The sequence below is a fragment of the Chiloscyllium plagiosum genome, unplaced genomic scaffold, assembly GCF_037043375.1.
Source record: "Chiloscyllium plagiosum isolate Xiang-an unplaced genomic scaffold, Cpla_swu_hap1 HiC_scaffold_9, whole genome shotgun sequence".
NCBI classification, from domain to species: domain Eukaryota; kingdom Metazoa; phylum Chordata; class Chondrichthyes; order Orectolobiformes; family Hemiscylliidae; genus Chiloscyllium; species Chiloscyllium plagiosum.
In genome coordinates this window covers 41651984-41674583 of record NW_028270147.1, presented here as the reverse complement: position 1 = coordinate 41674583, position 22600 = coordinate 41651984, and the positions used below count along the sequence as shown (strand labels likewise).

General features: G+C 39.0%; 1 protein-coding gene across 2 annotated transcripts in view; it reads left to right on the top strand.

Annotated features, from left to right (window-relative positions):
• The window catches only part of plpp3 (phospholipid phosphatase 3), a 146085-nt gene that overhangs the window by 72960 nt on the left and 50525 nt on the right, over positions 1 to 22600 (top strand). For both annotated transcript variants that reach the window (XM_043699110.2, XM_043699109.2), the window contains exons 3-4: positions 12639 to 12919; positions 17394 to 17451. In XM_043699110.2, the coding sequence (XP_043555045.1) occupies positions 12639 to 12919; positions 17394 to 17451 (339 nt within the window). The remainder of the gene's footprint in view (positions 1 to 12638; positions 12920 to 17393; positions 17452 to 22600) is intronic.

Here is a 22600-nt window from a genome sequence, read left to right as displayed (position 1 = left end):
CCAGGACTTGCATGTCCTCGGCAGAGAGGGAGGGGGAGTTAGAGTGTTCGGCTACAGACTGGTGGAGTTATTTAGTGTGTGTGTCCCAGTGATGTATTCTGAAATGTTCCGCAAGATGGTGTCCTGTCTCCCCAGTGTAGAGGAGACCACATTGAGAGCAATGGGTACAGTAGATGATGAGTGTGGAAGTACAGGGAAATTTCTGTCAGATATGGGAGGATCCTTTGGGAACTTGGCTGGAGCTGAGGGAGGAGGTGTGAGCGCAGGTGTGTTCTCCTCAGATACTGCCTGACGGCTGTGTTTTTCCTGCACCACACACTTCGACTCTGATCTCCAGCATCTGCAGCCCTCACTTCCATCTTGATCTCTATGACCATTTTCAGTGTGTATGCAATTTAGCCCCTTTTTACCTGAAGTGAACAACTGTCTGATAGGAAATCAGTAGCTTGGTCACAGACTTAATGAGAAATTCAAATATGAATATTTTTGTTTCTGAATATAGGGGGTAATTTTCTAATTTTGCACTGCCATTGAGGAGTTTTACCCATTGTGAGTGTATACTGAAAATTCAGGCAATTACTGTGCATATTGTTTCCAACAATAGGTGCTAGATGAATCATGTACACATTCATTAAACTACTATTTGTAGGCTGAAACGTGAAAACTAATGTTTAGTTTTTTTACAAAAATGTTACTTTCAATCTCAGCAAGATGATCTATTAATTTTTGTAATTTGATTTCAGCACAACATATTTTACTATAGGAAAAGATAAAACAATAGTATTACAGAGCCCTTAGTTGACCTGTCTCCAATGTGTCATTTTGAACAAAAGCTCTAAATGCACATTTTATTGAACAACAGGAACAAAATATTTCACCCCCAACTGGACAACACCATTGTCAGTAACATATTATAAATCAAACAATGATTTATTAAAACTTGAGTAATTGCCTTGCAGAGTCATCAGCCAGGGAAGTATTTCTCCGCTTGATTTACATTAAAATTCTGCTTTGTTACCTGGACAAAAACAGGCATCATAATTGGCGCACTACCTGAACTTAATGTTATATGTGCTGTCAAACCTACTCATTTTTGAATTAGCTGCACAAAAAGATAATTTGTCTAAAAACCTCCTAGCTGTCTGAGGAGTGAGAGGAAGCACCTCAAAGAGTTGTAGCTTGGCAGTGATTTGGAAGTTATGCTGGTGGTACAGTACGGGGAAGTCATTGAACACAACAGTACAAGAGAGATATGTGGACAGCACTACATCATTTGATGTTGGGAAGCTGGAAGCCCTGCTGCAGGAGATGGCCAAATGGAATCTGGCCTAATGAGAACTGGAGGCCACACCTCAGTGTAAGCACATGGGCCAAGAGCATGTGTTTTGCTGATAAAACATCCAATCACTCAATTTCTTGTATGTCTGTGCAAATGAGAAGGAACACGGTGGTTTTAAGAATTAAGCAGCGATAAGTGGACCTCTGTGTCACACATGTTTCTTGAGGAAGGTAGAAATGAGATCCTGTGTGACTGTGGATGAGGTAAACAATCCTAAACAAAAATAACTAAAGTAACTGAGGTAAATCATCCTTCTTGACCTGTCTGCAGACTTTTACATAGTTACCATATCCATTCTCTTCCAACATTTGTTCCCATCATCCATCTTGATAGGCTTCTGTTAACCATTCCTATCTACCTGATTGCAGCTCATTAAACTCACCTATCTGCACCTCCATAATATCACCTGACTCTGCCTACATCTGTTGAGTCTAACATCCTTGCTTTCCAAACAACAAGACATAATCATTCTGATTCATGCCTGTCCAGCCTCCTACAGTTTTTCCGCATTAACGGCACTATATAAATCCAAGTTATTGTTTACTTATTTATGATGCAAATTAGTTTGGAAGGTTATTTGCTGAAAACTGTAACTTGTTAAATAGTGGAAAGTAAATGATTATCGACCCCATAAAAACCAAAGTTTCTGTCTTCCACAGATGGTTGATCTTTAAATTGACCTGATACTTCTTACAGCTTAGTCCTTCATTTAAGAAAAAGTGTAAACAATTTATGATTGAAAATAAATTAGTTTCCCACTGTATAAGAAACCAAACGACAAATTTTTTAAGATGTTTGTATCATTTGTGCAGTGAGAACATTGTTTATTTGTACAGTATGTTTTCTCTAAAAGCAGCCTTTAAAATATTCCAGTTTATAAAAAAAATAAGTGGATAATATGTAACAGAACATTTGGCATGAACAAAAATCCTGTTTTAAATTGTAATATGTGAATCATGCATGAATATCATCCAAAGTTGATCTGCAACTTTTAAGTGAAACAACTTTCATTTAGTATGGCTTAAAAAAGCAAACTTTAATACAGAAAATAAGAACTTATATTTTTTACTGATGTATTATCTCAGTGTATGTCTTCAAATTGTGTGGCTACATATCTAATCCATAAGCAAGAGAGGCTGGCGAGGTGAGGAACAGGCAACAGTTTCTCCACAAAATTTTGCTTTGTTATTGTCCAATAGGAGATACTCAAACCAGGGTCGCAAAAGGGTTACTCCTTCTCACTTATAATCTACAGTATAATCTTATAAACAGCGAATCATATTTTATCAGTGATCACGTCAAGCAGTGAAATTGGTTTTGGAAAAAAAAAGCAATTAAATATATTAAATCTGGATTGTCAATGCTTACACTGCAACATCTGCAAAACATCTGCTGCAACACAAGACTGCATGGGGCCAATCTGATGCTTTGCCAAGTGAGATCTCCAAGCCAGATATGTTGGGAACTGGGTGTTCTCCAAACTTCCTGTGATGTAATAGCACCCATTTGACATCAACAGTAATGAATGCTTTGGCTATTTTGATTTAAACGTTTTCTCTTTGCTAATTGCAGGGCAAGAACTGAGGTGATCAAATTAATTTGTCATTTGTCATGTGAAATGAACATTTGTTAATGCATCTCTATGATCTACTTTTCCAGGTAGTAAAAATTCCCAATTTTCCACTGAATGAGATTGGTTGGTTAAAACCATCAATGCATCTGGAGTTCAGTGATTTGACCCAGTGCAGGAGTAGGGTTTCACCTTCCTTGGTGTGGGGAGAGGGAAACAGAGCAGGGATCTCATCCTGATCACTAGCCAACAATCTTATCTATGATGCATGAGTTGATGTGGGTGAAAATCAGGCTCATTTTCATGGTTGCTGTTGACGATAGACTATTGTTATGACCCCAGTGATGGCAATAAACAAGTCAGATCCCAGATTGATTTATAGTTGTACCTTAGCAATTTGCTTACTATGGTGGACAGTCACTTCACATGTTCACAAGAGGCTGTTAATGTACTTTTAGCAAATGAACATGTTTGTTATTACAACACAACCTAAAGACAATTTGTAAAGATCTTATCAAAAAAACTACAAAATGAATAATTCAAAACTTTTTGCCCCAAAATATCCTATACAGACACCCAACCCCTATGAAAAATCACTCCAATCTGCATTGAAACATTTTTAAACTGGATTGATGAGGTTGTAAATGTTTCTTTTTGATGAATTTCTACACGTTCTTTGAAGAAATTCCTTCTAAAATTGTTTCTTTCCAAGACACACAGCTACTGACCAACACTCTGACTTTTTTCACTGAACTTGAAGGAAAAAGAAACTCGAAGCTTTGTCTTTTAGGCTGCAAAACAACACATTTACCTTTCTTCTGAACTAACTCTACTTCTGCCATCTGCACTCTGTCCGTACTGATCCATAAGACTGTTAGACAGAGGAGCAGAAATTAGACCATTCGTCTCACCAAATCTGCTCCCCCATTCAATCGTGGTTGGTAGGTTTTTCAACCTCATTTCCCCACCTATTCCCCATAACCTTTGATTCCCTTGGCAATCAAGAATGTATCTATCTCTGTCATAAAAGCTCAACTTAGTAAATACTTCAACAATAATCTCATCATATAGCTTCTTTAGTCATTTTACTTCAGTCAAATGATTTCTTAGAATACTGCTTTGACCTTTTTTTTATTAAAACCTGTGTTTCTGCCTTAAAAAAAGTCACCTTCACTGAACTAAAAAGCAAAAACCCATTTGCCTCTACTTTAGAATCCAAATTCCGAAATAATAATAATATTATTATAAATTTTCATCACAAAATATAAACTGTGAAGTCCATACCTGATAGCTATTTAAGCATCATATATTTTCATGAAAACAGAAATCAAAACAGGGAACGTGCACTAGAAGTATACAAAATAAGCAGATCGTGATGTCACTCAGTGACTAATAGTAATTTGATGGTGGTGGTGCAGTCTTCAACCTCAAAGCTCCAGCAAATGATTCCTCTTAACTAATACAGCAGAATGCATGTTCATCAGCAGAAGGGACCTCTTACTATTTAAAGGAACTGTAGACAATGTTTAGTTTATTTGTTGATTTCTATTTGCTGCTGCTGAGTTTGTGGACGATTTTGGAGGTTTGTACTACTACTGAAAGTTAACAAAATCTGCAAGTAATGGTTTAGTGAATTGTGAAGGCTTTGGTTCTGATTTTACTGGTTCTTCTGAGACCACTTGCTAACAGACATGGGCACAATAGTTGTATCTCACGTGGCTGCAAAATTGCAGGGTGAATTAGCAGAGGCAACTCAGAGGAGTTCAAGCTACTCAAGGGTGAGACAGAGAAGGGCTTACTTTCCAGGCTTTCTTGTAAATCCAGAGATATACAAATTTGAGGAAGTCCAGTTGTCTGCAATTACACACAGTGCACTGTACAATTCAATACTTAATGTTCTGGCAGCAGCCATGATACCTTCATCCTGTGGCAGTCACTGTATATCTACATTTGAACCATCACAATAAATCAAAGGTATTAAATGATCTGGCTTATCTTCTGACCAGTTGGGTGATGACTGCATTGTGCAATCCATGTGCCTGAGAGCAGTGTGTACATATTAAAAGCCACAATGTAACTCTGAATAGATCATTGGGGTGGTTGACACACCTCCACTGCCTGAATCACTTTGGTGGATCCTGCAACTCCTTCTGGAGAGCACCAAGATTCAGTGTAGCCTTGCTATCATCAGTAAAGGAGGCAAAGGCAATTAACACATCCCATTTCTGTACCATGCTATTCACGATCACCTCATCTGACTGTATTATTAGTGAGTAAGCTGCAAGTGCACTTGCATTCCTACACCTTACTTTCTCTACATTAACCACCATAACGCTGAAATAAAAGACCAGTGAGTGTGGTGCAATGTTTTTGGATGATGTGCCTATCGTTGTCAAAGAGCCTCCAATGTACTTATGCTTGTGTTATAAATGTGAGGAATGCAGCTGGGTACTGTGTAAGAGTGGAGGTGAAGCTGATCCATACGAGGTATGTGTCATAATTAAAGAACATTAGTAGGTGAATGGGACACTGTTGGTGAACTGAGCAATGTTCGAGACTCGTGGTTCAGTTGCTTAGATATGAGGTTTAAGAATGAAATTCAGCAATGTTAAGTACTCATGTGTGACCATGAATCTAGTTTCTTGGGCTGTACTATCTGCATTGACTGTGACGATTATCTGCTCCAGTTATTTTCTCAGAATGTGTTTGGATGGCCTCCCAGACCTCTGTGGACTGAGGATCTTTCTCCTTCTGCCCAACTTCTACATCAAGGTTTCTAGTGCTGCATCTGAGAACCTAGAAGCATATTTTGTATTGCTCCATGAATGAATAGTCTTCATGCTCAGAATGTTTTTCTGAGCCATTTCCAGCATCTGCTACAGCCAGAATGCATCTCCTCGTTAAGAGGTGTGAGTTGACTTTAAGTAGCGCAGACTAGCTTTAGCCTTGCACGAACTTTAGCCCCCTGCTGAGGCTTTCAGGCAACCACCAGCGTGTTTATTGCTGGGCTATGGTCAGCTATCTTGTAAATCAGTAGACAACATAAAGGAAGAAGCAGGTGTGGGCTAGTAATACATTTAAAGGGGCTATCCAATTTTGCCACCAGTATTCTTTTACATTTTTATGATAGAGTATATTTTCTTTTTCACCTGATAAATCAAGCAGTAACTCAGGTATGATAACAAGTCCTTGTCCCCTGCTATTTGTTTTGCATAGTAATGATTACTGTAGAAAATATGAAGATTGAGAAAAACAAATGACATGGACAGGATGAGATTTTAGTGCTCTCTGTGGATTGTACGTTTGGACGCAATTGGGAAAAATCTGAATTTCATTAGTTTAACTTTAAACAGATCACCAGCTAACTTGGCTTCAGGCCAGATTTAATTAGACAAGATACTGAAGTTCATGGTAGCGGGACAAGCACAAATAAAGGGATAAGGCATAAATATGCACATACTCAAAAGGACAACAAATTGAAATTAAAGTTTTAGAATACATCATTCTCTTTTCATCCGGTAGCAAATTATCTTGTTATTCTAACTCTCACCAAATCCCATTCACTCATCATCCCTGTTCTCACATTGGCTCTGGGATAAGCCGAACTCTGATTTTAAAATTCTCATCTTTGTTTTTTTCGATGACCTCATCCCCTCCCTATCTCTGAACTTTACTCTGATGCTGAAGATGTTTACTCTGCTCCAATTCTGACGATTTTGATCATCTTAGCTTTTAGTTGCTCATTATTTGTGACCCTACCTTCAGCCACCAAGGGTTCAAGATTTGGAATTCCCATACGAAGCTTCCTTACCTCTCTAGCTTTCATTCATTGTAATGTGCCTCCAAACCTTTTATTGACTAATATTTTCATAGTTTAATATTCCCTTACAACCCTCAGTATCAAATGTGTCTGATAACATTCCTGTGAGTTGCTTTGGTATGATATATTTCATAAAGGTACTGTATAAAAATAAATAACTGCTGTCTGTGTTAATTATCTACAAGGTTGATTCCTTTATTAATTAGTAGACAGGGTCAGGTTGAAGAATATAATTAAATCATTTTTCCCAAGGTGACTAAGTATTGATTGTAACGAGGTCGGCCAGGTGGACTTCATTGAATATGAGTTCCTTGATTGAGACTGTTAAGCTGGTCCAATGAGGGAGCCCTGGCTGACAGGTATAAACAGCAGCATTAGATGTTCTGTTCACTCAGAGGCTGACTCTGAGGAAGCCAGACCACTGGTAAGTACTATTACATGTAAATAAAGGTTGAATTGGTAATGGGATGCCAGCCTCTTTGGAGTTATTTCAGAAAAATTCTTTCTTTCTTCTGAAATTAGAAAATAAGCCATAGGCTTGGACCACACATATTTAAAAGTCGTCGTTTAACTGAAATAGCCAGCCTTGCATAAGTTTAAAACATGCAAAAATAATTCTAAACAGTTATTTGAAGTGTGCAATTAAAAAGATTATGTGCAATGTATGGTGTGTTATAAACACCAATGTACTGGTAATCATGGTTTATGCTTCTGTTATTACAGAGGTTGAAATATGTTTTATGGCAGATACTGCACTTGTAGGCACGTTGTCTGTGACAGCTACTTTGATATTTCGTGCCCATATTCTGCGTAACCTTGAAAGGAAATGTGGAATAACCAAATTTTCCATCAGTTCAAATGTTTACCAGAATTGCCTTATTATTTAAGCATCAACTTTCAAATCTTTAGATAGTCCTGTCCATGTGAATCTAATCAAATCTAGGTAATAAATATTTGGGTATAAATACATTCCAGAACTTCTAGTATGATTAGACAGTTGACATTTAAGGTAAGGAACCTTTCCTCAGCAATGAGTTATCATGGGAAGGTTTATTTCTGAAATGTCTAACCCGAGAGTTTACTTGGCCAACTAATTTGCTCTCATGACTTCTGTTTTTTGTTATAATTTAAGATTTCCATCAACTGCAAGGTTTTGTTTTTAAACCACAATAGTGGTACCTTATAAAAACTGAATCAACTGCAGATGCTGTAAAGCAGAAACTGAGAGATAACTATACCTTAATTGCCCCAGTAACTGTGTTGACATGTCTGACATTGATGTCAAAGAATACAGTCCCTTTTCTAAGCAATTTAAATGTATTCTTGATGTAGACTTTTCCAAATTAATACTCTTGAATTGCATTGGTTGGAAAAGTAGAATACAATTGACAGGCTAGTTAATAATTTTTATGTAATGACTTGCCTTTTTGACTAATCTGTTATGTGCTTAGTTGATCCAATGTAGGTCACTTCCCAATCATTTCCTGCCCCACCTGATAAGGCCATTGAGAGTTGTTTAAACATAATTTTTAAAAAATCAGACCCACTTCATGGTATGGAATGTCAAACGTCTGAACCAGACAAACTAATTTCTTATGATATTGTCATTGGACAAGAGAATTTGACCTGATATTGACAAAAGGAAACAATGAAAATTGTCTGATTACTGTGCTACTGTCCATAGTGAAGTGTAGCTGCTACTGGAGTACCCCTTTGGGATCCAATGTGAATGCAGTTGTATTGCCACAAAATACAATCTATCTTTGGGTAGCACCACTGTTTTTTTTGGTTGCCTTCTCACTGCTTGTGGTGTAATTATTAGAAAATATCACAAAAATTTCATTTACCTAGCTAGGACAATGTCATTGGTTTCATGTCACATGCTAATTGAAAAGTGCACCACAGCAAAGCCAGTACTTTATTACAATTTTCTTTGTATTCGTTCATGGTGTGCAAGCTTCAGAGGCAAGCCCAGTATTTATGGCCCATCCCTAATTGCCCTTCAGAAGATGGTGGTAAATCACCTACTTGAACTGACGCAGCCCATGTGGTGTAGGTATGATATTTAGTAAATGGGACTGCAGTGTTTTACTGGAGTTAGAGATCCTGTTCCATAATGTCCTGGCATAGAATTCTGAATAACATTAACAAAGTGCAATAATTCCTATTTCCATAGAAAGAATGTGAACATTACTCCTAGAATGGCTGCTCCTTCTACATCTGCAAACAATCAAGGGGTTGAAATTACTCCTGTCTATAATTTTATTGGAAAAGTCAATCTGAGAACAAAACAGTTCGTTTAGATTTATCAAGACCAGAAGGCTTTGACTGAGAGTTGATGAAGGTCACAGTGAAATATTTTCTGGAAAGACAATGCAATGGAGTGGACAGTGCCTATTAACTGAAGTACCTTGACTTTATAGCCACCCCCCATCAAGTGAGGCTTTTCTCAACTGAACCAATTTCCAAAATGTTATTCACAGGAACATATATGGAATTTGTAATCAGTTTGTATTGAGCATGTGTACAGAATTATTATTCCACTCTGTTACTTATGGCTAATATTCTTTAAATATTCGATGATGGCAAAACATTTGTAAAACAATCTAAAATAGTGTCTGGAAATAGAACTGCACAATGGTGTTCACGTCAAAAGACAATGACCATAATCTCTACAAACAGAGCCCATTAATTGATTCAGTGATTACTTTGCTTGAGTGAAGAGATCTTGCGACTATAAAACTGTCATTTCCAGTTGATGAACTAGAATGCCAATTTTCAGGGATTGCTTCCCAAAGACATAAATCAGCTTTGATCATGTTTTGCATAATCAACTCAGCAATTTGTTGAGTCTTCAAACCAGGTAACTGCTAGTGACTGAAAAAAATGCCACAAAATAATGTTACTTTCATTAGGAAAACTATTAAATAAATTTGCTGATTTTATAAATGAGTTCGTGGCAATTCTTCGGAGCTATTTGTCGTAAGTAAAGTGTGCCATGATAGTATTACCCATTTTACAAGTGAGTGTTAAAAGAAATTTTAAGGTTGGCATGCTCCTCACGGTGTTTTTACCTTCCCGTGATGTCTCACCTTTTGCACTATATGAGCGAGAAAGTGATTAGTCGAGCCAGTTAACCAGCAGACCATGGATGATTGCTTTCAGAAATAATACAACCTAAAGGAAAAGATTGGACCTAGAAAGCTCAAATTCCAGAAGTGATGTTGATTACGTTGTGAACTGCTGCACGTCTGGGGGCTGGGGGAAGGGTTGAACTCCTGATTGAATCTCACTGGAAAACCCACAGTAAGCAATTTCCCTCAGGCCATTTTTTCTCAATTCTACCAAGCCAAAAGTTAAAGTGGGGTAACCTAATCGGAAAGCTGGTAGTAATCACACCAGTGTTTGTTTTGCATAGAATCTTTCCCTTTGGAGTTCTCCATAACACACCACATTCTTGGATGAGAGTTCGGTTTAGGGACCTATCCCAGGCCTCTGTTAATAATGCTTTACAGAAAGCTGTAGGGACATTTGAGAGAGCAAATTGGGATGACTGACTGTGCTCCCATAAGGGAGCACCTGGCCTCCAGAACAGCTTCGTTGAAGTCATTAGCTCTGCTTGCTATATTTAGGATAAAAGTTATATACAATACTGGTGTAAAGCATAAAAGGACTTAACTCACTATTACTTTTTGCTTTAAACATTCTTAGCCTTCCAAAAATTAGTAAAATTGTTCAAAATGTTGAAAAATCTGTCTTTAACGTTTGGCATTACAAAAGCGATAGCAGCAACCTGAATTCAAATCGCTTGCAAAAATGTTTCATGCTTTTCACAAAGATCTAAAATGGGCCAACCCATTTAGAGATATGAGCAGGGGTGGAAGATGTGGGTTTTTAGGGACTTTAAAAGAAGAATGAGGGTGGAGATGTGGGAGCATTTAGAAAGGGAATGGCATCAGGCTGTCTTGGCAGGAACTGGATTGACCGGGACTGCTTCATCAGAGGGGATGGCGCAGGTTAGTTGCCAAGGTTGTGGGGGTGAGGATGGTGTGCGTGTGTGTGTGTGTCCCACATGTGATAGCCACACCTATTGGATGTGGGGTCATCCCCAGTCATCATTCAACGTTACCCTGGGATCAGTCAGCAATCCTATGCCTCTGATGACATTTCCACCCATCAGTTTCAAGAGGCTTCCAATGGTTCAACATGGACCAGCAGCTTCTAATATAGTATTAATCTCCAACTCAGAGGGGCACACAGCACAATGCATCTTCTCCCATAACAGATAGTCCTTCTCATGCCACCACAATTAGCCTTCCTTACCACAACATAGTGACTCACCCTTCTCCTTTGACATCGCTACCATAATATCAAACAGTGTGCATAACTGTGACTCATATTGTTTGGAAGCTTTGAGTTTGGCCCATTGAGGCTACATTCTTTTTATTTTGTGAAGGAACCACTTGTCTAAATGATCATATGTCAATATCAGAGCTTACCTTGCTGTTAAGTTCACAGTTGTGTCTTTTCACATTTTCACATTGTGATGACATACTGATGTAAGATCATGGAGAATATCAATACACAAAGTATTGCACCCTGTACACTATGGTATCTTTCAACTCCAAAAGTAAGCTTCTGTGTTTGGGACCTGTGTCACCTTTTATATGTGGCATCTTTCAATTGCATTACTACTTTGGTCTGTGAATAGAGCAGTAATGTATTTCAATAGCAATCAATTGGTCCATGGAACTTGCTTTCTGCAGTCACTCTCCTTGGCATAATGGCACATATGATTTGTGTTGGCTTTCCATTTTGCTCCAGCTGCCTTATTTGCTGTCTGCTTTTGTGTTTGTACTATGTTTGTGTTTTAAAATGTCTTTTACCATTTGTACTTTTCTTCATGTGCAACTACACGCGATGCTAATACTTAAAGGTAAAATATTATATTTATTATAGTTTATATTTTGCCTTATATTATTGTATATTTTTAAAAATGGATTCAAAATCATATTGACTCTTTTGCGTTGTTATGATTGACCAGCCTATCAAAAATGTTGCCACATTACTTGAATGTAGCACTATCATTTGCTGTCAGGGACTGGCCTATTTAAAAGAAAGCTTTATAAAAATGTGTTATTAATGAATTTCTCACAGTAACTGCACACTCCCTGGCTAGGGTGAAGAAAAAATTTGATGTTATGCCACTTAATTGACTTATTTGTTGCTTGAGAAATGTGAAAGCACCATTCTTAGTGTATTGTGATTGTGGTTTTCTTGTTCTGGTCACAATGGAATTCTCAACAATCACGCATCTTAAAATGGCAGAATGCCATGATTCTGCTAGTTGCCTGTAACTTTTGGCCAAAAAAATGTGCATTTCTTTTGTTGTTCTTGAACAGAGAAATGGGAGACTGACAGCCACACTAGAAATGCCCAGTGGTAGTTCATTTCTGTGGCAACTCCAATTATGCCTACTCTTTACTTTTGCTTTATTTTCAACCATCTTTGCCACTTGCAGACACTATGTATTTACATTTGTACTGTACATAGAAGCTTGTGTGCACCTGTGTTGAGAAATTCTGGAATATCTGAAGAATAAAGCTTAAAAAGTACGCTTGTATTTTTGTATTTGTATTTTTGTATTTGAATATTAACAGACAAAATTTGACAGACTTCTGTTGCTTAATTGCTATTGCCCTTTCAGACTTATTTTCTGCTGCTGTGAAACCTATTTGTCCTCTCAGTCTATTAAATACAATTTCTCTTCCTCCTTTCTCTCTTTGCAGGCAAGTTATCTGTCACTAAATTGCTAATTATAATGCTGTCCATTGTAGTTCTGCATTGCATTGTTTATACACAGGAAACACTGGATGACTTCATTAATAATTTTGCGTTCTTGTTAACAGATAATATCAGGAGAGTGCTACCGGATCCACTACATGAAGGAATGTTCCAGGTCCTTTATCCGCAATCCATATGTAGCTGCTCTATATAAGCAAGTTGGCTGCTTCATCTTTGGCTGTGCCATAAGCCAGTCTTTCACTGACATTGCAAAAGTGTCTGTTGGTCGTTTAAGGCCACATTTCCTAGATATATGCAACCCAAACTTTACAGCAATCAACTGTTCCCTTGGCTACATTGTGGAGTTTGAATGCAGAGGCGATGAAGGCAAAGTTCAGGAAGCAAGGTAGGAATTTTTATCTAATAAGAAATTAAATAAAATATTGCTTCATTTCAGATCTGTAGTGATTGTAACAAGGTCAGCCAGGGATCTTAGAGAATATGAGTTCCCTGATTGGGGCTGTTAAGTGTTCCAATCAGGGAGTCCTGGCTGACTGATAAGAACAGAAATGTCACAGGTTCTGTTCTCTCTAGCAGCCGACTCTGAGCTAGCTGGGTCAGTGTCATTTACTGTGCACCGTGTAAATAAAGGGTGGCTTGGTGACAGGATACCGGCCTTAGTGGAGTTACTTCAATATCAATAACCTTTCATCAAATTACAAGGTTATTGACCTGAAATATTAGCTGTTTCACCCTCCACGGATGGTGCCAGACCTATTGAGTATTTCCAAGGTTTTCTGTCTTGATTTCACATTTCCAGTATCCATAGTATTTTGTTTTTGTTATTTGAGTATGGCTGTTGCACTGCCACTGCCTGCTCCCACATCCTTGGCTCGAGAAGATACGAGGATCAAGTTGATCTTTAGATCTAATGCAAAGTGGCTAATATAGAATCAGTCGCCCAGTTGCTTTAAACCCAACAACACTCTTTCAAGTCAAAGGAAATGAAATTGAGTTAGAGATAAAGAATGCTAAATTGATAGCCTACCTTGTGGATGTTGTAAGATAATGCTCTATGAAGTTTAGGACAGCTTGCTGTACAATTTTATGCTGATTTTGAAATGCTGTAACACTGTTGTTTACAAACGGCAGTGGCATCAGCTGACTATAATTCACCATGTTTCTGTTAACCACAGATTAAATAACACTTGAATTCTTATGTATTTTTGTGGAAAATATCAACAAAATTAAATTATGTTAACAAGACAGCTGTTTGTGATTGGTATCACATTTTTCTTCTGTTTGTCAGAATCCTGGTTCACTGGCTCTGGCCTCCTCTCCTTTGCTAGGCTAATTTTTACGGAGCTGATGGGAGTCTGAGCTGCTGGAGCCGGAGAACCAGTTGGGCAGGAATTCCTCCCTCTATGGGTCCTTCTGCCACGGCCTGGGTGAAGGTGTGAAGCGGCTGGGGTTCCCCCAACATTGCCAACCTGCCTAATTAAAGGCCCTTTGCCACCAAACACACCATACAGGGATTTTGCCTGCTGTCTCCCTGTCTACCCTAACACCGGTAGAAATGCATTTAGCCAGCTACGTCCTGTATTCTTCCCTAAACACCAAAAATCATGTGCTGCATCCAGATGACAGTAGGAATTACTGTAAGCAAGTTGCAGGTGGATTTCTGACCATGTCCAGCCATTAGAATGTGTGCACAGAATAGTGCAGGGAGTACACCATATGCTTGCACAGCCCCTTTACCCGATGCCGTCCTGACATTGGCTGCTCTACATTAATATAATCACATCATTGTGGTGTGCTTACATATTTCACAGCTGTGCATGCTGTTAATCCAAAACTATGGACAGAGCCTTATCAGGGTCTGAGAACCTGGGCTCTGGTGAGATTTTTGGCAAAATCAGGCAATAAGTGTGGTGAGGCCAGTTTTAACGTGGAGATCATCTTGTTGCACCTTTTCACAAACATCATGTCAAGATTCTCACTAGGCAGTAGCGTGATGTCAATTGACAGTAATTATTAATTGTTAAACACCTTTGTTAATAGCCCATCCTGGCTCATTACATTTCAATTACAGGCAGCATTCCCTCTGATTTATTTGTTCCTTCTTCTGCGAACGCAACAGCACTTCTGGAACTGGAAATCAATGCTCCAATTGGCGTTGGCCTGCTGATTGCTGGGCACCGAACATTATTGTGGCTTTGAGAGAATGATGCTTACAGGATGCTTCTGTATTTCAATGTTACATCTCAGACTGGGCCGGCAACTATCTTGTAAAGCTGTAGCAGGGACATGGAGTCAGCTCCTGGACTGGATCAGGCTGCATCTCTGAGCTTTTTGCTTGCACTCTGTCTCAGTCTGAGCTTCCAGCATCCCTACTTTGCATTTCCTTTCTCTGTTTTGGCTCAGGGTCGTATTACTGCTGTCTTACCTTATTTTTTCATGCAGACACAAAGCCAGGAAGTTTATAAAAGCTGTCAGTGGTCTTTGGTCAAGTCAAGGGGGAGAGCTTTCAGTTAGGAGTTCCCGGCATGTTAAAGGCAGCCACTGGTGCTAGTCCAGGTCCGGTTCAGGACAGTCAGAGTCCGCATCCTGTCCTCATAGAGGAACCAAATGACAGGCAACATTCCATCAGTCTTGGCTCTTTGTGACTCCTGTGGGCTGTTTTCCTCCTGGAATGCGAGAGAGGTGTGGATATTAAGGGGAAGAAAGGATATAGCTTTGAGGATGAGACTTGCTGGGCTGATACCGGGATTTCCAGGACTGTCGTGTAAGGAGAGATTGATTCAATTGGGCCTGTATTGACTAGAGTTTTGAAGGATGAGGGGGAATCTGATTGAAATGGGATGGTGGCTCAGTAGTTAGCCATGTTGTCTCTCAGAGCCAGGGACTGGGTTCAATTCCCACTGCAGGTGACTGCATGGGTTTCCTCCGGGTGCTCTGGTTTCCTCCCACAATGCAAAGATGTGCAAGTTAGGTGAATTGGCCATGCTAAATCGCTCATAGTGTGTCGGTTAGATGCATTAGCCTGGGGTAAATGTAGAATAGTGGGGCAATGGGTCTGGGTGGGTTACTTTTTGGAGAGTTGGTGTGGACTTGTTGGGCCGAAGGGCCTGTTTCCACACTGTAGAGATTTTATCTATCTTGAAATGTATATATTTTTAACAGGGCTAGGCAGACTAAATCCAGTGAGGATCCTTCCCCTGGTTGGAGAATCTAGACACAGTCCCAGGATACACGATAAACCATTTATGACAGATTAGGAATTATTTCTCCATTCAGAGGGTGAGGTAGCTGCGGAATTCACTCCCCCAGGAGGGAGCAAATATGGCATTGGGAAGTGGGAATATGGCATTGAGATAGAGGATTGCATGATCATTAAGAGAGACAAAGCAGGCTCGAAAGGCCGAACAGCCAACTCCTCCTTGTTTCTATGTTCCTTTAAAAGTGGGTGACACAGCTATTACAGTTAGTGCAAGTGGGGAGATATCCAAAGCAAGGGAGTAGGCAAGCCACATTTCCTGGATATCTGTTCGTGATGCTCTGGGTTGGGATGGGTAAGAACGAGAGGGAAAAATAGCAGGGAATAGCAAGTGTGGTAGAGCATGAGCCTTGGTGGGAGGTAGGTGCAGCAGCAGAGATGGACTCAGTGTGAGGCATCAGAGAGAGGATAATTGCAATTACCTTGGCAGAGTGGAGAACGGCATTCACCTTTTTTCTACAGTGGGGGTCATTCCTCCAGATGGCTGAGACTGGTGGTAATCTCAGACCTGACTGGCATGACCTGGCATTATGGCCTTCTCTATCAGTCCTGGGGCAACATCCTGGGTTTTTTAAGATGGTGTGGACACAAGGGATGCTAGTAAATTCCAGGATATTCAATGATTGGAAAGTAGTTCCGGGAATGGTGAGTGGGAAGGTGGGGCAGAAATTGGACATGAGATAATGAGAACTCGCTAGGCCTTTTGGTATGAAACCCTCCAAAAAATTTCTACACAACTCAGACTTAGCCAGAAGAGTAATTTCTACCTTATGATCTTTTGGTTCATTCTTTTAGCTTTACAGTGTTTTCTAAGATTTGGTATGTATTACCCTCATGAGTACATTGAGGAAACATTCTCATTTTGAATAAAATATTCTATCAACACCATGCCTTATCATGTCTAAACATCTCAAAGGCCTGGATGTAGGTTTGGTTGCTGAGCTGTAAGGCTAATTTTCAGACATTTCATCACCATACGAGGTAACATTTTCAGTGAGCCTCTGAATGAAGCACTGGTGGTGTAGCCAATTTCAGTTTATACGTTTGAGTTTTCTAGGGTTGCTGATGCCATTTCCTATGGTGAAGTCATTTCTGGTTCTTTCTCAGAGAGTGGTACATGGGATCCAAGTCAATGTGTTTGTTGATAGAGTTCCGGTTAGAATGCCATGCTTCTCGGAATTCTCGTGCGTGTCTCTGTTTGGCTTGTCCTAGGATGGATGTGTTGTCCCAGTCGAAGTGGTGTCCTTCCTCACCTGAATGTAAGGATACTAGTGAGAGTGAGTTATGTCGTTTTGTGGCTAGTTGGTGTTCATGTATCCTGGTGGCCAGTTTTCTGCCTGTTCGTCCAATGTAGTATTTGTTACAGTTCTTACAAGGTATTTTGTAAATGACCAAACTCACTAATCTCATTAGTCCTCACTAAAGGATTGATTTTATGTATGCAGATGTGTGGTAAACGGCAATTTATGCATTAATTCAGTTAGATTATTTTTCTGGATATATCGATTTAAACTTAAGGTGGATGGATATTTGGTAAGATAAATGTACTTGGGCTCATCCAAATTGCTCTAAAAGAACATAATTATTTTGGTTTGTTTTCCAGGAAATCATTCTTTTCAGGACATGCTTCCTTCTCATTGTACACCATGTTGTATTTAGCGGTAAGTGGCTTCATGTTTCTTTGTCTTATTGTGGTCTGTACCTGGAGGTTTGAGCTCGTAAAAGTCACCATTCTGTTGAAGTTGTAGATGGTATGTTATACTGTGATCATAAATAAGTATCAGAGGATGATGGAATTGTAGAGTGCCCACTTTCAAATTCTAGGCGATGGCAGTGATGTTATTAGGTATGACAAAATGTCATAAAGCATTTTCAACTCAGAAACAGGCCTTTTGAACCAAATGGTTCATGCTAATGTTTATAATTCACATGAAACTCCTCACACATTTATTCATTAAATCCCATCAGCATGTATCCTTTTATTCCTTTCCCCTTTGTGTGCTTAACCTCCCCCTAAATGCATTGAAACCATTTACTCGTGTTGGTGAGTTCCACATTTTAACCACCCTCTTGGTCAAGAATTTTCTTTTAAATTCGTTATTAGTGAATATCTAATATAATGGATACTTGTGTATCAGTGACTGAGTGGCTTTTATATACCATTTATCTCCTCACCAGTGTTTCTACTGCCAGTGACAAACTCTCTGGGGCAGTAAGAGAGAGAATTGTGACAGCCTTCTTCATTAATTATAGTCTAATTTCATAAGCAGATACCATGGAGACAAAGGCCTAAATCTAGAGATATGTTTAGTGGGTTCCAGGGTAAACTTATCTGAACAGAAGACAAAAATACAATGACTTTATTTTGAGGGGAAAATAAGCTATAAACAAACTTGGAGAAACTATAAGCATTCTGGATTCACAATTTGGAAGCTTGGGAAACAATAAATGTGTATAAAATCTTCACGTGCATTCAAAACTATCTAACTAGTCAATAATAGAACACTTCTGTCAGTAATATTGAGTTTCTTTTGTTGAATGACTAATGAGCCTGTCCTAATAGCTTTTGTTTTCAATGAGCTGTCTTTGAGCTTCACTGGTTCTGAATGCATTTTACATTCCTTACTGCCAGGAGAGATTTGTTCAGATCTGTCTTTGTGCTGTAAATCAAAAGAATTTCTTTGCATACTGCCACTCTTTAACTCATGCCTATGATCCCATATACCTGTTGAATAAGAGCTTTAATCCATCGTAAGGAATGAAGCTAAACATCTTGAGAAACATTCAATTCAGGGAGTAACAATACTCCCACAATTCTTTTTCACATCATTTTAGCCACGTTCTTCACTAGTTATGTTACAAATAGTGTGCAAATCTAGTTCTATTATTTCAAGATGATTGCAGATAATTCATCAGCCCAATTTGCCAGTAAGCATAAAATACAGCTCATTAAAATGGATGAACTGGGCTCAGACATATGCTGTGCAGTTTGACTTGTGACATTGCAGTGCACTTCTGTAGATTATAATTTCATTATCTACCTCCAGTAAATAAAGATTCATAACTATAATTCATGGATTGACTCTCCAAACTCTACATAATCAAGTGCAGAAACAAATAACACAACATTCATGCATTTAAGATCATTTGGATTCAATTGTTTCCAACTGTAACTTTCAGCCTCGAATGCCAGATACTGCATATCACTAGTCTAAATCATTAAGTAGGATTGTGCATGGCTAGAGCTGAATATATTTCCATTACATATAATATATTTATACATATAGTACACACACTAAAACATCTGTTTATGGAGAGAGTTGTTATTTTGAAATGAAACCTCTTTAAATAACTAAACGTTCAATGTTTCTTTAAATGTAAAACTAAATTTCGAAGTGGTATTCTTTTTACTTGAATCTTCTGAATGAATGTTTTGTTCTTTGATTTACAAAAAAATCTTTTGAGTAATACTTCCTTAGGAATAAAAACTGTTGAATAGAAATAGCAATATACAGTTGTAAGCTAAACTGGTTTTCCTTTATGAGTTGAGGTTAAAGATCACTGGAGTGTAGAATAAATATGTGACCTTACTACCAGATTAGGTTTACTGATGCTGCCCAGACACTTGGCTTCACATGGCTTGATTTATGAAGCTTCTTAAATCGGGGTCAGACTCCTACCAGTTCAGAGCAATGGCATTGCAATAATTCAAGTGCCTTTTCTCATCATCATACATTTTACTGGATAGTAGCACAGAAATTTCAAGCAATAGAAGCATTCTTGCAAAGCCATAGTAATAAAATGGTCAATTGTTCTTGTAAATTCTAAACATTACAAAGGGCTTTTGCAACTAATTCCTCACATAATGCTCTTTGTTGATACTCTGTTATATCCATGATATTAATAATCACAGGGCATAACGATTCTAACTATGCATTGAGACTAGAATATTGAGTAACATTCAGCTTTCACACACTGGCTTCTAAACCAAGACAAGGATAACCAGGCAAATACACACAGTGATAGTTATAGGCTGGTACAGGTTGGAAGTTAAATCATATCCTTAGAGATTTGCTTTGTTTTAAAAATCATCAATTTCCTAAACGTTTTTGTATGTTATTCACTCTTGGGATGTGGGCTTCAATATCTTGGCCATAATTGTTTGCCTATATCTAATTGCCCCTGAGATGGTGGTGGTGAGCTGACTACTGGACCTGCTGCAATCCTTTTGGTGTAAGGTACAGCCACATTGCATTAAGGGAATTCTAGGATCTTGATCCAGCCACACTGAAGGAACTGCAATGTGTTTTCAACTGAGGGTGGTGAGTGGTTTGGAGGGGAACTTACAGGTGGTAAGCTGAGGATGTCTGCTAAGGTCCATCTCGGTGTTGGGAGTAGGTCATCCCATCTTTCATGCGTCTGCTGGGTGGCAAGACTAGTTTCTCACCAGGCAGTGATGAGTTTCCAGTTAAGGGGGATTCAATCTTGTTAAATGTCTTATTAACATCCCGAATCCCCTCATTCATAGCCAGCCTCCAATCTTACCAAACGTGTTAAATAAACTGGATATTGAGAATTCTCAACATGGAAGTCAGAGCAGGATCTGGTGACTTCAGTTAATCACTTGTTCCAAAGGATCCTCGGTTTGAACACTGGGTGCGAACATCTTAGGAGATGCTGTCTGAGTGTCAGCCACATCCACAAACACTGGTATCTGACATGTGCCAGCATCTGAGAACACTCGAGGCACATTTAGGATCCATTTACACAATACATCTTTTGTTATCATTGTAACGCCGCAGCAAGCACACTGTGGGGGGTGGGGTTCCCAAATGCAAATTGAGGTTCTTCCAGCTTGCAGGACCCGTGCAGAAAAGGGGCAGCATGGTGGCTCAGTGGTTAGCACTGTTGCCTCACAACACCAGGGACCAGGTTCGATTCCAGCCTCGGATGACTGTCTGTGTGGAGTTTGCACATTCTCCTCGTGTCTGTGTGGGTTTCCTCCGGGTGCTTCAGTTTCCTCCCACAGTCCAAAGATGGGCAGGTCAGGTGAATTGGCCATGCTAAATTGCCCATAGTGTTAGGTGCATTAGTCAGAGGGAAATGGGTCTGGGTGGGTACTCTTTGGAGGGTTAGTATGGACTGTTGGGCCGAAGGGCCTGTTTCCACACTGTAGGGAATCAAATCTTAAAAACAAAATCCTGAGACAGATGTTGGCCAGAGAACACGGTGGTGCATTGAAGTTGCAGGCAACTGGAGCCTCAGGGTCTTTTTTATGGACAGGACGTATGTGTTCTACAAAGTGGTCATGTAATCTGTGTTGTGAAGTTTATTGATAGATTGTCAGAGACTGTTGGTGGTGGGAGGAAATGTGGGGTCTACGTGAAAGTGAAAGTTTAAAAATAACCTTTAGGAGAGATGTTGTATTAAGGTTGTACAGATTAATGTCTAGGACTGTGTGAAAAGCATCTCGCATCATCTTGATGGCTTGAAGGGAGTTTCATTATGGCTTGTATGTAATATTATGTAATACAGTGCATAGTTCCTTAATATGTGATAAACTAGTTACTGTTTGAATCTTCCAATGACTCGATGATCTCTCTAAAGCTAGAATAACTAATAAACAATCATTGGGAAGTGTGAATGTCAAAAAAGACCTGCATGTCTTATTTTATTTGTCACTAAAAGCCTACATGCTAGTGCAGCAAGTAATGAGGAAGTTAAATACTACGTTGGCCTTTATCGCAAGAGTGTTGTCATTGTTACTTGCATGTAAGCCATAACCTTCCAACTGCTTTCAGTTCCAAAGAAAAGTCATACCAGACATGAAATATTAAATCTGTTACTCTCTCCACATATGCTGCCAGACATGCTGAGCTTTTCTAGCCCTTTCAGTTTTTATTTCAGTCACTAAATATGTTCAAGGCTGAGATTTTTGGATTTCTCAACACTGATTCATTAAAGGTATGCGGAGAATGTGGGATACCAGACTCAATGTAGATGACTAGTTTATGATTTAGTGAGTAGGCTTGAGGGACTGGTTGGCCTAATCCTCCTCCTGTGTCCCTTTACTTCTGTGTATCGTGAACTATGCATCTGTGACTCCTGGCCTGCTCCTGCGTAAAGGAGGTACGCTGTGTTTGGGGAGGGACTTCGGGTTTCTAAACACTTGGGCTATTTTCTGAGGATCTCCAATGTAGTGGAATCTGGGCCCATGTCCAATAAAACCATTGAATTAGTGCCATTCAAAACATTTTAATTCAAGTAAAAGATTAATATATTTAAGTTTTCAGTATTAATAAATGTGTTGCATTTGAAACTTGAGTTGAAACTTGCTCCCCATCCTTTTAATACTGATCACTTCATTGATTTTGTTAGCACTTATCCACAGATCTCTTAATCTTGGTGTAAATACTTGCTCTTCTTGCTTTCAACATTCTCTCTCTTTTAACTTGTGTCCAGTCATTTCCTAACATGACGTATCAAAGGGTGCAGCAGTAGCACGAGTGAGTGAAAGTAATTAAAAGTAATTTTTTTTTTATTTTCTGGAAGCCAACCCTGTAACATGACTTCAGCATGATTCTTCCATATGTATATCTTCATAGAAAAGGACACTGTAAATGTTTTGAAAATAATTTACTGCATAATTACTGTCCCAGCGGTGTTGATTCTTTGTGTTACATTTAGTGATGCCAAATACCTCTGGTCTCCAGTGAATACTTTGCATGGTTTGGCACATGTATAACAATTGCTGTGCATTAGGCTTGGCACATTTGTTTGAACCTTGCTCTCTATTTACAGGAGATACCA